This window comes from Chiloscyllium plagiosum, unplaced genomic scaffold (assembly GCF_037043375.1).
Source record: "Chiloscyllium plagiosum isolate Xiang-an unplaced genomic scaffold, Cpla_swu_hap1 HiC_scaffold_8, whole genome shotgun sequence".
NCBI classification, from domain to species: domain Eukaryota; kingdom Metazoa; phylum Chordata; class Chondrichthyes; order Orectolobiformes; family Hemiscylliidae; genus Chiloscyllium; species Chiloscyllium plagiosum.
In genome coordinates, this window is record NW_028270146.1 from 20278909 (window position 1) to 20295303 (window position 16395).

At 43.1% G+C, this 16395-nt stretch overlaps 2 protein-coding genes across 2 annotated transcripts in view; one reads left to right on the forward strand and one right to left on the reverse strand.

The window, feature by feature from the left end:
- Window positions 1–14131, reverse strand: part of aldh6a1 (aldehyde dehydrogenase 6 family, member A1) — a 33510-nt gene extending 19379 nt beyond the window's left edge. The window contains exons 1-4 of the mRNA XM_087989641.1: window positions 14022–14131; window positions 3370–3408; window positions 1959–2033; window positions 423–584 (exon numbers count right to left, since the gene is read on the reverse strand). Coding sequence (XP_087845767.1) covers window positions 423–584; window positions 1959–2033; window positions 3370–3408; window positions 14022–14057 — 312 coding nt within the window. The 5' untranslated portion in view covers window positions 14058–14131. The remainder of the gene's footprint in view (window positions 1–422; window positions 585–1958; window positions 2034–3369; window positions 3409–14021) is intronic.
- A 170-nt stretch (window positions 14132–14301) lies between these two features.
- The window catches only part of lin52 (lin-52 DREAM MuvB core complex component), a 96835-nt gene continuing 94741 nt past the window's right edge, over window positions 14302–16395 (forward strand). The window contains exon 1 of the mRNA XM_087989643.1: window positions 14302–14493. Within this exon, the coding sequence (XP_087845769.1) occupies window positions 14475–14493 (19 nt within the window). The 5' untranslated portion in view covers window positions 14302–14474. The remainder of the gene's footprint in view (window positions 14494–16395) is intronic.

Here is a 16395-nt window from a genome sequence, read left to right on the forward strand (position 1 = left end):
ACAACACCAGGTTATAGTCCAACAGGTTTAACTGGAAGCATACTAGCTTTCGGAACGACGCTCCTTCATCACTACCACCTGATGAAGGAGCGTCGCTCCGAAAGCTAGTGTGCTTCCAATTAAACCTGTTGGACTATAACCTGGTGTTGTGTGATTTTTAACTTTGTACACCCCAGTCCAACACCGGCATCTCCAAATCATAACAAAAAGCTAGTACTCCCCTGAAAATTAGTCAACAGAAAACCTGGGAAATCACAGGTAATTTTCCCTTCAAAAGAATATTCTCAAGCTATCTCACTGGTTAATAAGAGAAAAAATTCTCTATTGGAGGCCACTTATTTGTTCACAGGATTCTCCTTACCCCATCGCCCCGCCCTTAAAAACATTCAATTCATTGACACATCTGTACTGAAATCACTTACCATGTTTTCTTTGATGAGTTGCTGATACCTTAAAAAAACTTGTTGCCGACTCAACACTGAGGTCTCTGACCAAGACGGGTAAGCACGCTGACAGGAATTCAAGGCAGCAAGCATCTCTTCTTGGGTGGCCTTTGGGACTTTGCCAATCACTTCATTTGTTGCCTAGAATCCAGGTCATAAGTAGCAGGGAAGGTTAATACAAATCCCTGAATTACCACCATAGATGAAGGAATCAGCATGCATGAGAAAAAGAATTATGTGATTGCAACTCAAATCACAAATCTCTAATTATTAGCCTTTATAATTGTAAAAACCGCTAATACACAAGTTTCACACTGCAGCACTCACACAACTACAGAATGGTTTAATGATAGCATTGAGAGGCATCCTGCCATGAAGCTGAAAGTCAAATTCGCTGAATCTTCATCCTTGCTAATAACAGAGACAATACAGGCAAAATTTTCCTCACTGGAGATAAAAGGAAGAAGCTTTTCTTTTGAAAAATGTGCAGTGAACTCAAAAATGCTTATGAGCCACCAATCTTGCTTTACACAGGTTCCACAAGATTTGCCATAGCTAGTGGACGGCACAGTGGCACAGTGGTTAGCACTGCTGCTTCACAGCGCCGGAGACCCGGGTTCAATTCCCGCCTCAGGCGACTGACTGTGTGGAGTTTGCACGTTCTCCCCGTGTCTGCGTGGGTTTCCTCCGGGTGCTCCGGTTTCCTCCCACAGTCACAAAGATGTGAGGGTCAGGTGAATTGGCCATGCTAAATTGCCCGCAGTGTTAGGTAAGGGGGGGTCGGTGTGGACTTGTTGGGCCGAAGGGCCTGTTTCCACACTGTAATGTAATCTAATCTAGTTAATATACCGTTCCTTAATGATTTCCCACTTTCACGCTTTGGAAGAGATTTGATATTTCAAAATCCCCAACTTCTAAAAATTGGAAGAGAAATACAATAAACTTTACATTATCCAGCATTTATTGGACAATAGATCAAATATTCTAGATAACTAAGGAGGTCCACATAATCAATATAGAAACACACTACATATAGAAAAATAATGCAGTGGGTACACACACTTATATACTTGCAGCATAATTCACTTAAATAATAATGCAACTTTGCCTTAAATACTGTACAACTTTACAGGCTGAGAGTCTTCTCACTCGCTGACTACTCAGATATCACAATAGATCACAGTATTTGAGGAGAAATTGAATCAACTGATATTTTGTGTGACAGTTCGATTGAACATATATACTTACATGAGGTAAATAAATTTAAAAACTAATAATTGGACAAAATAATACAATACATTCTGCAGTGTTTGAGGTATACAATTTTTGCTGGGTTATCAAGAGTGTTGGCTAAAACAAGGTTTGCTATATGTCAATAGCATAGTCATAGCCTAAGTATTTTTTCCCCCTCAAAACAATACTACCTCAGCACTTCCTCTGATTGTCCAATAACCTATGTAAACAATTCTGACATTTAAATTTTACAAAGTGGATTTAAAAAAAACACATACTCACAGGGTTGTGAATGTCAATCCATTCGGAGGTGCGAGATTCAATAAATTTCCCATCAATAAATAATTTTGTTGTTGGCTGCAAAATAAAAATCAGACAGTCTGCAAATAAACAACATACTAATACACTTGACCAGACCTGACTATTCTCCCAGGCCTCTAATTTTAAAGAATTGAAATATTTCAATTTGGTACTTTTAAACTGCAGGCTGCAGAATATTACTGGTGACAATTTCAAAATATATTCTTATATCTTTTGTTCAGAAGTATAAGGTTTTAAGAAATCATGGACATACACAAATCAAGACTTTTAGCTTCAGAACAACTTGAAAAGATTCAGTTTAAAATGAAACAGAAAATAGTTCAATTTTCACCAGAAATTAGCAAACAAAGCAGATTCTATGCTTTATGAAGATAAGAGACCCGTGCTTAACTGACAACATTAAGCCCTAAATGAATGCGCAAATTGATTACTTGGGGATAGCTGGTCGCAGCTCGGAGAAATTGCTTGGTAGAACTGAAGAAAATATGAACTGAAGGAGTACTAATACTTGAAATAAAACATATGCAGCAAGTATGATTTTCTGTTATTACACAATGTGACACAGTTTGTACAAATACATTACTTGTTATACTAACTGTTCATTGGTTAAGCAACTGTCAACCATCCAAAAACCTTCTTATAGGGTGAACTGACCACTCACTCATGACCTACTGGATGGCCACACCTATGCTACAAGGATACTTGTAAGTGAGCTATGAAAATGGCAGACATTGAGGCTGACTTCTGGAAGATGATTTGTTTGGGGGGAGGCATTAGAAGAGGAGGAGAGGCAAACTGAAAAGCTCAGCTTGCCTCCTACCAATGCAAGGTCATTTCCGTGGTTTCAACACCAAGCTTTGTGCCCAGAAGTAAACTTTCTGTCACTTACAGGAAGCAGCATGGTATCAAGTGAAACTGTAGGCTGCTTCTTTAAGCCTGCTTTCAATGTTTGGCCTGCTCTTTCCATCAGACTACTGAACTTTGGCTGGTATGGAGCTCAGATATTTCTGCTATTCGCAAAAGCATTAACCTCTTGCTTGAAATTTAATAGAAGTGACAAGCTTATTTTGTAAAGTTTTTGGTGACTTTCCATTCTCCACGTATAACTCAAAACAAGTCAGTGGTGGATGAATGTACAACCTATTCAAAGGTATGAAGGAGCACAACTGCATAAAATTAACTGTGCATATACAGCTTTGTCAGCAACAATATCTTCAGGGGCAAGCACTGTATTCAAGACAAAGGGAACATTTGTCGTTACTTAGCAGACGATTGAGAAAGGAAAGTGATGCAATAAAAAAGTCAATAGCGAACTTTTTTTTTTAAAAAAGAAAAAGGCTTGATAGAGCAACTGCAACTGGCCCAAACTTACTGGAGAGGAGTAGCACATACATCCCAACGGAGGAGTGATCTGCAACAGAAGGTAGAAAAGATCATACATGCAAAAATGTCTCCTTCACTGTTTAGCTGCATTGAAAACTTCACATTTCAACTCTTTTCCCTGCCTATCTCCAACTCTCACACCCTCTCAGCCTAGCTAGTTTCTTTCAACAAAGGTGCACAACAGTTATGGAAATTGGATGTATCTCAGTTCTGTGGGATTTACAGATTTTCACTGTCTTAGGAATCAGCGATTATGTTTTTCTGCAAAATTAAAAAATGTTGGTGAGAAGCCAATTTATGTTCAGTGTTGAAATTCAGGTGAAGTTACTATTTCCAGATTTAATTTGCATGGCTGCACATTACCTTTCTCAAAGGGTACATTACAAATTTTGTATGTCAATAAGTGGATTTTGTAATAAACAGAACGTATTCCAAAGCTGAAATAAATCAGTTAGTAGCACTTTAGTTGTCTATGTAGCTCTGTTTAATGGTATAAAATAATTTCCATCCCATACTACTCAATTGTGCTAATTGAGTAGAGTCATACAGCAAGGAAAAGGTAGATTTCAATTTCCATTCAACTGTTTTTCAAATATAAAGTATAACAGGCACAAGGTAAAGCCACCATAGTGTTACTAGAGCATATGGCTTTTCTCAGATGACTGGTGGTGGCTTAACCTGAGGCTCACCACACTTCAGGTGAGGTGCCCTTTGTGGTAACCTCAGTGTGTGCAGATATTACACCCATGCTGTTGGCATCACTGTACATTGCAAACTGGCAGTCCAGCCAATTGAGCTAACTGACTCTCAAGTTATAAATAAATTCAAGACAATGATTGAGAATTGGATACTTCACAAAACTGGCATTAGCTTGTTGAAAAGAAATTCTCCAGGTGTTTCAGAAGTTTATCTGAGTGAGAATGAAAAGTACTATGAGCCAGAGAGGACCATTAGTACGACATCGAGGTGATTAGTTTTAGGAAGGGTCTTTAAAAAGAAAGTTGGAAATATGCAGAGAAATGTAGAAAAAAAGATTAGAGAGAGGCCTTGTGTTCTGGATAAGAGAGTGGAAAATGCACACATCAAAACTGAGAAGGTGAAAATTGTTCTAGGGCAGGAGGAAGTTAGGGACAGGACACTGAAAGGACTTAAAATTGACAACCGTATATTTGAGATGGTGGCAGAGTGAATGAGTCAAGTTCCACCATGGAAGATAATGAAATGTAATTTCAGGTAATAAAATTGGATTTAAAAAGCTAGCCTCAATAAAAATCATAGAATTGTACAATTCAGGAGGAGGCATTTGATCCGGCTGTACTGGCTCCTGAAAGAACTACCCAGCCAGCCTCATTCTCCAGCCTCTCTCTCTTGCCTTCTAAATTCATCACTATTAAATATTCATTCAGCTCTATTTGAAACCTATGGAACCTACCCCCATCACTCTCCCAGGTAGCATATTTTAAACCTTAACTGACTAAAAAAGTTTCTCCTTACCTCATTCCTAGCTCTCTTGCTGACAACTTTGAAACAGTGATCCTCAGTGATACACCGAATAGTGGAATCAGAATATCCTCCTTTACCCTATCAAAATTGTTCATTATTTGAATATCTCAAGAAAACCATCTCTTAAATCTTCTCTACTCTAAAAGGAGAATAAGTCCAATTTCTCTCATCATTCCTTATACTGAAAATTCTTCATTCCTGGTTTCATACTTGCGAATATCTCTTGCACTCTCTCCAGGGTTTTAACATGTTCAGCCAGAAAACAATGAAATAATGGTGAGCATGAAACTATAATTATTTTAAAAACCCATCTGGTTCACTAATATCTTATAAAAAAAAAAGGAGGAAATCAGCCATCTATGCTATAGATCTGGATTCACATGGGGCAAGCGATGTGTTAAGACTCTTAACTGCCCTCTGAAATGGACTCAATTCAGGGCAATTAGATATGGACAACAAATTCTTCCCTGGCTGGCAACGCCTACATCCCCTTAAATAACAAAGGAAAATGGATCAGGAACTCATGTACATTAGCAAGGTCAACAAATGAATGGGACTTGGTGAGAAGTAGGAGGAGAAGCAAACTTTGGATGAACTGATATTAATGAAGTGTTGGATCTGAGAGTAGCCAACACACAGATGTGAACATTAGCATTTTAAAGAGTGAAACTGCTTTAAAGAGCTGCAAGATGTGATACAGTGGAGAGGTTATAGATGCTCGATTGGAGGTTGAACAAGATGCTGAGGGTTTGAACATCTGCTTCACCGGGAACCAAAAAATCAAAGTAGAAAAACTGAATTGACTCAAGAGCATGAAATTGTATTGCTGGCTGGAGACAAAGACGACACTTGTAAACTTTTCAATGGCTAACTAGAATAGATATGACACAGTCTCCCTACTGAGTCATGAATTGGTCTGTAAAAGCTGATCCACATTCCTGTAGATGCTGCCATGATGAGGAAGAGGAAGCAGCCAATCATAGACACTTGACATATTACAGAGAAATTCTCACAAAGGGAGGAGATTGCAGAAGATTCTGTCCAGCTATAATTGGACATGAAAGGGGGATCATGTGAAGGCAATCCAAAAATAACTAGACAGTGGTGGATAATGCTGGAAAAAAATTGAGAAATTATGAATTCAAAATCATGGGGCCTGAACAGAGTACACAGGGAGGAACTACTCCGGACAGTGGAAGGATCAAGAACCAGGAGAGAAGAGGTCCAAAATAATGACAAAGGAAGCAATAATTACATGAAGAAAATACTTCTCATGCAACATGTAGTTGGGATCTGGAATGCACTCCCTGAGAAAGTGCGTTAAGAGGCGGGTTCAATCAAGGATTTCAACAGGATTTGGATTTTGTGAAAAGAACAAACATTTTTGCAGGGCTATGGAGAAGAGGTATAGGAGTATCACTTGGTGAATTGCTCCTCAAAGGGATAGCACAGATTTAACAGACAGAATGGTCCACTTTTGTACTGTAAACATTCTACGATTCTATGATTCACCATAATCACAGTTAGAGATGTTGTTTGTGGCTTTGGTTAGAGTAATTAGAGTGCTGTGCCAGAGAAAAATCTTGATAGGAAAGATTAAAATATGATAATGCGTAATTTTGTATGGACTAGTATCTGCAGAGAAACCCAAAACCATTACAATGTATATTCTGTCTTCCTGAAGGGCAAGTTTACTTACCAAAATCGAGGAGTTTATACTCATTAATAGTTAAAAGTTGACAGATTTGCTATCAGAAATATCACATTGTAAATGAAAAAAATGCTTTAGGCTATTGTATTTTGTATTACAATTGTGATAGCAGTGACCTTGAAACTTCATTGGGCAATTCTAGTTAATAGTTGAAATTGTGACCATAAAATATGCAGCTTTAAATCAGTGTGGATGAACAAAGTTCTTTCAGAAAAAAGGGTCTTTTCTGACTACTTATAAAAGCTAACCAGGCAAGCTGTGAGCAGATTTCTGACTAATAGCAACATACCAAAACTGCAGCCTAAAATTTATCACCATATCCTTAGGTAAGGTTCAAGTGGCTTCATAATGTTATGCAAAAGGAGGATTGGCAGGAAATGCAGTGGGAACTGGAGGGATTTGTACAGATAACGAGGTTAAGAAGGATAGTAGAAGGTTAGAGGAAATGAGGTGCTGTACAACAGGATGGACGAATGCTGCGGGGACTGGAGAAGGTTGCAGTGATATCATGTGCTGCCGAGTGTGGAGGAAGGTACACAGCTGGGCAGGTTGGTAAGGGCTGGAGGATGTTGCAGAGACAGGGTGGGCTGTAGGTACTGGACAAGAGGACAGAGATAAGTTTATAAAAAAATGGGGCAGGATGGTGGCTCAGTGGTTACCACTGCTGCCTCACAGCGCAGGGACCAGAGTTTGATTCCAGCCTCAGGCGACTGTTTGCACATTCTCCCAGTGTCTGCATGGGTTTCCTCCCACAGTCCAAAGATGTACAGGTCAGGTGAATTGGCCATTTTAGATTGTCCATAGTGTTAGATGCATTAGTCAGGGGGAAATGGTTCTGGGTGGGTTACTCTTTGGAGATTGGGTGTGGGCTTGTTGGGCCAAAGGGTCTATTTACACACTGTAGGCAATCTAATCTCTTCCCTCCTTCTAGGGTGGATGCTGGGAATAAGTATTTCACCCTAGCTCTATGTCTGCACTAAACATTAATAATGTTGCAGAGCATAGAATCTACAACTCACTGAAACCTTACAATGTGGTGCATGGAGGTGATAGAGTGATCCACTTCCACCACCAAAGCTTTGACCATTTGAGAACTATTTTGTATTTAACTTACTCATGGAATTGCTGGCTAGGCCAGCATTTATTGCCTATCCCCAGCTGCCTTCTTGAACTGTTGCAGATGATGTGCTGTAGGTAGAGGGGAAATTCCAGGATTTTATCTCAACAATTGAAAGAATAGCAATATATTTCTAACGCCGAGCTGGGAATTTGTGTTGCAGACGTTTCATCCCCTGTCTCGGTGACATCCTCAGTGCTTGGGAGCCTCCTGTGAAGCGCTTCTGTGATCTTTCCTCTGGCATTTGTAGTGGTTTGAATCTGCCGCTTCCGGTTGTCAGTTCCAGCTGTCCGTTGCAGTGGTCGGTATAATGGGTCCAGGTCGATATGCTTATTGATTGAATCTGTGGATGAGTGCCATGCCTCTAGGAATTCCCTGGCTGTTCTCTGTTTGGCTTGTCCGATAATAGTAGTGTTGTCCCAGTCGAATTCATGTTGCTTGTCATCTGCGTGTGTGGCTACTGAGGATAGCTGGTCGTGTCGTTTCGTGGCTAGTTGGTGTTCATGGATGCGGATCGTTAGCTGTCTTCCTGTTTGTCCTATGTAGTGTTTTGTGCAGTCCTTGCATGGGATTTTGTACACTACATTAGTTTTGCTCATGCTGGGTATCAGGTCCTTCGTCCTGGTGAGTTGTTGTCCGAGAGTGGCTGTTGGTTTGTGTTCTGTTATAAGTCCTAGTGGTCTGGCCGACAGTTCGGAAATGTTCTTGATGTATGGTAGTGTGGCTAGTCATTTGGGTTGTGGCATGTCCTCGTTCCGTTGCCACAACCCAAAGGACTAGCCACACTACCATACATCAAGAGCATTTCCGAACTGACAGCCAGACTACTGACCACTAGGACTCATAACAGCACACAAACCAACAGCCACTCTCAGACAACAACTCACCAGAATGAAGGACCCGATACCCAGCATGAGCAAAACCAATGTAGTGTACAAAATCCCATGCAAGGACTGTACAAAACACTACATAGGACAAACAGGAAGACAGCTAACGATCCTCATCCATGAACACCAACTAGCCACGAAATGACACCACAGAACCACAACAACGAACACCCGAGCTACAAATCTTCACCCAAACTTTGAACAAAATGCTTTAACAACTAAATATATTTTCAGTGTATGGATCTTTGAATTAGTTGAAGATATTTTCAGTGTAATTGAGATAACAGCATTTAATCTAAATTCAGCAGAGGACAAATCACGTACAATTCTGAAAGTCATGCAAGGTTAAAGACCAGAAAAGAGCTGAAAATGTGTTGCTGGAAAAGCACAGCAGGTCAGGCAACATCCAGGGAACAGGAGAATCTACGTTGAGCATAAGCCCTTCTTCAGGAATGAGGAAAGTTTGTCCAGCAGGCTAAGATAAAAGGTAGGGAGGAGGGACTTGGGGGGAGGGGCGTCGGAAATGTGATAGGTGGAAAGAGGTCAAGGTGAGGGTGATAGGTCAGACTGGGGTGGGGGCGGAGAGGTCAGGAAGAAGATTGCAGGTTAGGAAGGCGGTGCTGAATTCGATGGATTTGACTGAGACAAGGTGGGGGGGGAGGGGAAATGAGGAAACTGGTGAAATCCGAGTTCATCCCTTGTGGTTGGAGGGTTCCTAGGCGGAAGATGAGGCGCTCTTCCTCCAACCATTGTGTTGTTGTGGTCTGGCGATGGAGGAGTCCAAAGACCTACATATCCTTGGTTGAGTGGGAGGGGGAGTTGAAGTGTTGAGCCACAGGGTGGTTGGGTTGGTTGGTCCGGGTGTCCCAGAGGTGTTCTCTGAAACGCTCCGCAAGTAGCCGGCCTGTCTCCCCAATCTGAGACTGTCCAGGTGAATTTAAGGTCGGGGTGGAAGGTGTTGGTGAAGTGGATGAACTGTTCAACCTCCTCGTGGGAGCACTAGGCAGCGCCGATACAGTCATCGATGTAGCGGAGGAAAAGGTGGGGGGTGGGGCCAGTGTAGTTGTGGAAGATGGACTGTTCCACATATCCTACGAAGAGGCAGGCATAGCTGGGGTCCGTGCGGGTGCCCACGGCTACTCCTTTCGTTTGGAGGAAGTGGGAGGATTGGGATGACTGTATCGGCGCTGCCTCGTGCTCCCACGAGGAGGTTGAACAGTTCATCCACTTCACCAACACCTTCCACCCCGACCTCAAATTCACCTGGACAGTCTCAGATTCCTCCCTCCCCTTCCTCGACCTTTCTATTTCTATCTCAGACGGCCGAATCAACACGGACATCTACTACAAACCGACCGACTCCCACAGCTACCTGGACTACACCTCCTCCCACCCTGCCCCCTGTAAAAACGCCATCCCATTCTCCCAATTCCTTCGACTCCGCCGCATCTGCTCCCAGGAGGACCAGTTCCAAAAACGTACAACCCAGATGGCCTCCTTCTTCCAGGACTGCAATTTCCCCCCCGACGTGGTCGATGATGCCCTCCACCGTATCTCTTCCACTTCCCGCTCCTCCGCCCTTGAGCCCCGCCCCTCCAACCGCCACCAAGACAGAACCCCACTGGTCCTCACCTACCACCCCACTAACCTCCATGTACAGCGCATCATCCGCCATCATTTCCGCCACCTCCAAACGGACCCCACCACCATGGATATATTTCCCTCCCCTCCCCTATCAGCATTCCGTAAAGACCACTCCCTCCGTGACTCCCTCGTCAGATCCACACCCCCCACCAACCCAACCTCCACTCCCGGCACCTTCCCCTGCAACCGCAGGAGGTGCAAGACTTGCGCCCACACCTCCCCCCCTCACCTCCCTCCAAGGCCCTAAAGGAAACTTCCATATCCGCCACAGATTCACCTGTACCTCCACACACATCATCTATTGCATCCTCTGCACCCGATGTGGCCTCCTCTATATTGGGGAGACAGGCTGGCTACTTGCGGAGCGTTTCAGAGAACACCTCTGGGACACCCGGACCAACCAACCCAACCACCCTGTGGCTCAACACTTCAACTCCCCCTCCCACTTCACCAAGGATATGCAGGTCTTTGGACTCCTCCATCGCCAGACCACAACAACACAACGGTTGGAGGAAGAGCGCCTCCTCTTCCGCCTAGGAACCCTCCAACCACAAGGGATGAACTCGGATTTCACCAGTTTCCTCATTTCCTCTCCCCCCACCTTGTCTCAGTCAAATCCATCGAATTCAGCACCGCCTTCCTAACCTGCAATCTTCTTCCTGACCTCTCCGCCTCCACCCCAGTCTGACCTATCACCCTCACCTTGACCTCTTTCCTCCTATCACATTTCTGACACCCCTCCCCCAAGTCCCTCCTCCCTACCTTTTATCTTAGCCTGCTGGACAAACTTTCCTCATTCCTGAAGAAGGGCTTATGCCCGAAACGTCGATTCTCCTGTTCCCTGGATGTTGCCTGACCTGCTGCGCTTTTCCAGCAACACATTTTCAGCTCTGATCTCCAGCATCTGCAGTCCTCACTTTCTCCTTAAAGACCAGAAAAGAAGGACAATAAAGAAATGAGCTCTGGAGAAGAGAACTAAGAATGAAGTCAATTATCAATGCTATAAAGAAGTCATACCAATACCAGACAGTGATAGAGGAGTACAGAAATTATGTGCCATTTCAGCTCCAGGACATCTCTACAAGAATTCATGGGGTAGTGTCCAATCATCTTCAGCTGCTTCAATGACATTCCCTCCAGGTGATCAAAGTGGGGATGTTCAAAAAATGATTATACAATATTCAGCACCACTCACAACTACTTAGATACTGAAGCAGATGTCCAGATCTGGACTCCCCAAAGCCAAGGCACATATCAGAAATATGATGGAATATTACCAACTTGCCTGGATAACGGCAGCTCCAACAACACTTAAGTAGTTTGCCACCATCCACGAAGAAGCCCACTACCACAAACATTTACTTCCTCCCACACTAACATACAGTGGCAGTGCGCATCATTTGGAAGATTCAGTGCAGAAATTCACCAAGATTCCTTTGACAGCACCTTCCAAAGCCAATGACCTACCATGGACAAGACTGTATGGGCAGAAGCTCATGGAAATTCTAATGTTTGCAAGTTGCCAAGTCACCAACAAGGCAGTTCACTAACACCCTCAAGGACAACTAAGGATGGGCAATAAATGTTGGCTCAGCCAATGATATTTCCATCCAGTGAAAACATGTAAGACACATATTGACAGAAGAGGAAGAAAGAATGCCATAACACAGCTGGAAATTGAAATTGAAGGCTTGTACAACTGAAGAGTAAATCAAGATTTCAGTGCAAGGTGTAGAAGACTTGTCCTTAAATCATTACTGTTGTATTCAGTAAATGGAACCTGACAATTTAAAAAATATGAAATTTGACAAGATTTGTAGCTCAGGTTGAGGTTCTTTTTGTAAGTTTGCTTGGTATGCTGGTAGGTTTGTTTTCAGACATTGCTACCATGCTAGGTAACATCTTCAGCAAGCCTCCGGTGAAGCGCTGGTGTTCTATCCTACTTTCTATTTACGTGTCTTGATCTGCTAAAGTGGGTGATATCATTTCCGGTTCTTTATCTCACGCAAGTCTCTGTCTAGCCTGTCCTCAGAATGAATGTGTCATCCCAGTCGAAGTGATGTCCTTCTTTGAGTGTGTGTATGGATCATAGTGATAGCTGTTCTTGTCTTTTGGTGGCTAGTTGCAAAACGACTGTCATTTACAAAATACCCTGCAAGGACTGCAACAAAAACTACATTGACAGACAGGCAGGAACCTAGCTACCAGGATACACGATCACCAACTAGCCACCAAAAGACCAGCTATCACTCCTATCCTTCCACACAGATGAAGGAAGACACCACTTTGACTGGGACAACACATCCATCCTTGGACAGGCTAAACAGAAACATGATAGGAATTCAGAGGTCTGGCATTCCAACCGGAACTCCATCAATAAACACATTGATTTGGACCCCATTTACTAACTCAGAAAAAGAACCGGAAATGATATCACCCACCTTAACAGACTAAGACACGAATAGAAAGCAGGACAGAACACCAGCACTTCACCGGAGGTTCACTGATGATGTTACCTAGCATGGTAACAAACCTAACCAGCTCAATGAGCAAACTTGCAAAAAAAATTAAAATGGATACTTTTTCTTCCCATTTCAAAAAGATCTTGATTAAGCCTTTGCACTTACAATATTTGAACATAATAGTGAGATTTCTGAAACTATTCCACAGAGGATGAAAGGAATGAGAGAATAAAAATACGAAAATGCCAGAGGGCAGAAAACCAAGGACAACCCTTTCCAACATGTTTGAACCAATAACTAGGGAGCTATGGAAACCACCCACTAAAGCTGACCTACAGGCTTCTACTGTACATGCCGAGTAAAAATATGAACAAGCATTGAAAACAAAAACAAATGCTGGGTTTTCAGTACAGATTCCAGCAATTACAGTAATTTGCTCATAGTGTATGAACAAGCATTATCTGCTTTTCTCTCAAGACAACCCGAGTACAAACCACAGGAGAAAAAGGGGCACTGACCAATTGAATTAAGAAACTAATTAGCTTGGATACCTTATGATTTCAGATGGGTTACACCAGTAATAGTGAACCCCAGTAAGCAACAATCGAAAAATTTAAGGTCCACAAGTCAGATCATTGAAGAGGTGTCAACGGACCCCAAATGTTAACTCTGCTTTTTTCCCCCCACAGATGCTGACGGACCTGCTGAATTTCTCCAACGATTTAGCTTTTCAATTAGATCACTGACGCGTTAAATCAGGGAAGTAAAGAATAATTGCAGATCTACTGTATTTAATATTCTGAGGTTTAACAGTGACATGGGCACAATAACAAAGTCGTCACTGGAAACTGAGACGGTTGCCAAGTATTTGAGACACGTTTAAAAACTCAAACCACGTAAATAAGCGTTTTCATCCCTTGCAACAAAGCAAATAAGGGAAATACACGGGGATATAGAACAATTAGATCCAAATATGCAGAAAACCACGATGAAAGGTGAAATAAAACGACAACTGCAAAACATATAAATAGAACGAGTTTGATTTTCACCACTTGGAAAGGTCAAGAGGACGAAAGGCGGCTGGGAATACAAATTGCTGCACGCTAAAGCGTGTCTATTACCAAAATGAAGAAAGCGCGCATATTATTCTTTTGAGATTTCTTCTGCATACAGAGACGTGGTTTCTACATCTTTAAGGTTTGAAATAAAACCGACGGCGAGAAACGATCTTGACGTGCACGGTACTGGAACATTCTGCGGAACCTCTCTAGTATTGCCCGTCTTCCATCACCCCACACGCGAGTCCCAACGGTTTACCTTGCGCCTTAGAGCGACCCTAAGAACTGCGGCCATTGTGGAACTAATGACAGCCAGCACAGCCCCTCACCCCCCTCTAACTACAGATCAGCTCCTGACAGTGACGACCGAGTAACCGTCAGCAACGACCAATCCGGCCTCCTCTGGAGGCGGGGATCATCTCCAGGCCAACGGCCATTGGCGAGGCGCCGGATTCCGATCGGCCAATGCTGACGTCCATCAGAACGCGCCCCGTTTCCCCCGCCCACTAATGTCGCGAGATTGCCGGTGGCTAACGGTCGAGGCGCTAACTTTTTGCACGCGTTTTGCTTTATTGTAAAAATCCAAAACCCCAAACAGCGCATTTGAAATCGGAAACTATTCCGTTCGAAAAAAAACAATTCGCCGGTGTTTATTTTGCCCTCGGGGCGGCAGGGGGTGGTAGCGAGTGGGTCATGTGACGGTTCGGGGAAGATGGCGTCGCCGAGTGCGGGTAAATTCTAATTTGTTTCTGAACATGAGAGAGAGATAGTGTGTGAGTGACTGACTGACTGAGCGAGAGGGCGCTTCTTGCCAGAAGGCACTCGACTTTGCTACCAGGCTACTTCATCCTCTCAGAACTGGGACAATTCGAACATAAAACAAAAAATTGTGATCTTTTATTTACGCTGTAAAGATTTTTCTTTTGCAGTGCCTGTGGGAAGAAAGCAGAGTTAACGTTTCGACTCTGGGTTGATGAATTAACTTTGCTTTCTTCTCTCAGCCGTGCTCAGTTTCTTCAATATTTTCTGTTTATTTTTTGTTTCACATCTCTAGCCACACCTGTTAGTTTCCTTTTTACGATTCTCCTGCCTCTCCTTTTAAGATGTTGGCGAGTAGCCACGGCAACCCTCGTCCCCATCACTCACATCTGACAGTATTCCATCACCAAGTGGCTCTTTATTTGATGTGGATAATCTTTGATGTTGATCCGGCCCTCGTAGAGTGAGTAGGATGTCTGACACTTTTTTTGTGCAGGTGTGAGACACAGGGAAGACACTTCTATTTTTCTGTCAGCCAGTGCTCCCTGATTGGACCAGATTAATAGCCTAAGGTCCATCTGGCTGACCTTGTTACAATTACTACATTCCTCCCCTTCTGTCTTTGTGGACATAGGCTAGTGCTTTTCTGTACTTCCTCATGGGGCCTTTTAGCACCGGGTCAAGATCCTCCAATTCTGCCTCTGATTCAAGTGGCTTGTAACGCATAGTAGCTCGCCAGGGTTATCCAGGGATTTTCAAAACGAAGATGTTAGCGAGAAGTAATGTCTGAGGAAGGGTAATTGGTAGCAATGGTGCAGAGGTGGTATCCTCACTGTTTCCATCTCAAATTCTGAGGTAAATTCAATGCTTGATGGAGAGAGAGAGAACTCACGGGCTTTGGAGCAATTGAAAAGGCAGTTGAGGAGCTGAGAACATTTTGCTCCGCCATTTGAGAGTTTGCAGCTTTCATATGGTCCACATGCTTGTTCAGGACCATCACACCTACCTGAACTTTTTACATCACTGGACCTGAAATTGTGTAGACTATAACTTACCCATGCAGAGCCATTTCCATTGTTCCTACACCAAACTTTGTCCCCTGAAGTAATCTATTTCCTCACTTAGTGAAGTAGTGTGCAGCATTGATGTTCGTGATGCCGATCTTCCTCTTCCCCCTGGTCCAGGAAGATCAGCTTTAACATGGTGCAGGGTCTTCCCTACATTAGCAAGTCTGCCAAAGCACAGACTTACACATTTTCAGCTCTGATCTCCAGCATCTGCAGTCCTCACTTTCTCCTGCCAAAGCGATCACTGGAGTTACGCGAGGGGTGGTTCTAAAATCAATGAGGAACCAGGACAGTTTATTATCAAGTGAAGCTGCTTCTTTAAGTTTGCCTTCAAAATTTGGACTGCTCTTTTTGCCAGACTTTTTGATGATGGATGGTATGGAGCTGGCTTTCAACTTTGGGAAATACTGAAACTTCTTGCTGGGAAACAATCTGTCACCAACACCTCTGAGAGTCTATTGCAAAAAAAGTGCCCTTTTTCTATCGTTGACCCCATGTTTGACAAATGAGCTCTGAGTGTCCACAATGACTGAGAATGTTAAGCCCATGAAAGGACCCACATAGTAGACGTGTAACTGAATCCATGATTTTGCTGGCCATTCCCACGATTGTGGGGAGCTGCTAGTGGTAATTTTTTTCTTTGTTGACATTCTGGGCACTGCCCCACCAATGCAGCTATGTCTGCATCCATTCCTGGCCAACAGACAATACTTCTCAATTAAAACTGAAAGAACTGCAGCTGCTGGAAATCAGAAACAAAAACAAATTGCTGGAAAAGCTCATCGGGTCTGGCAGCATCTGTGGAGA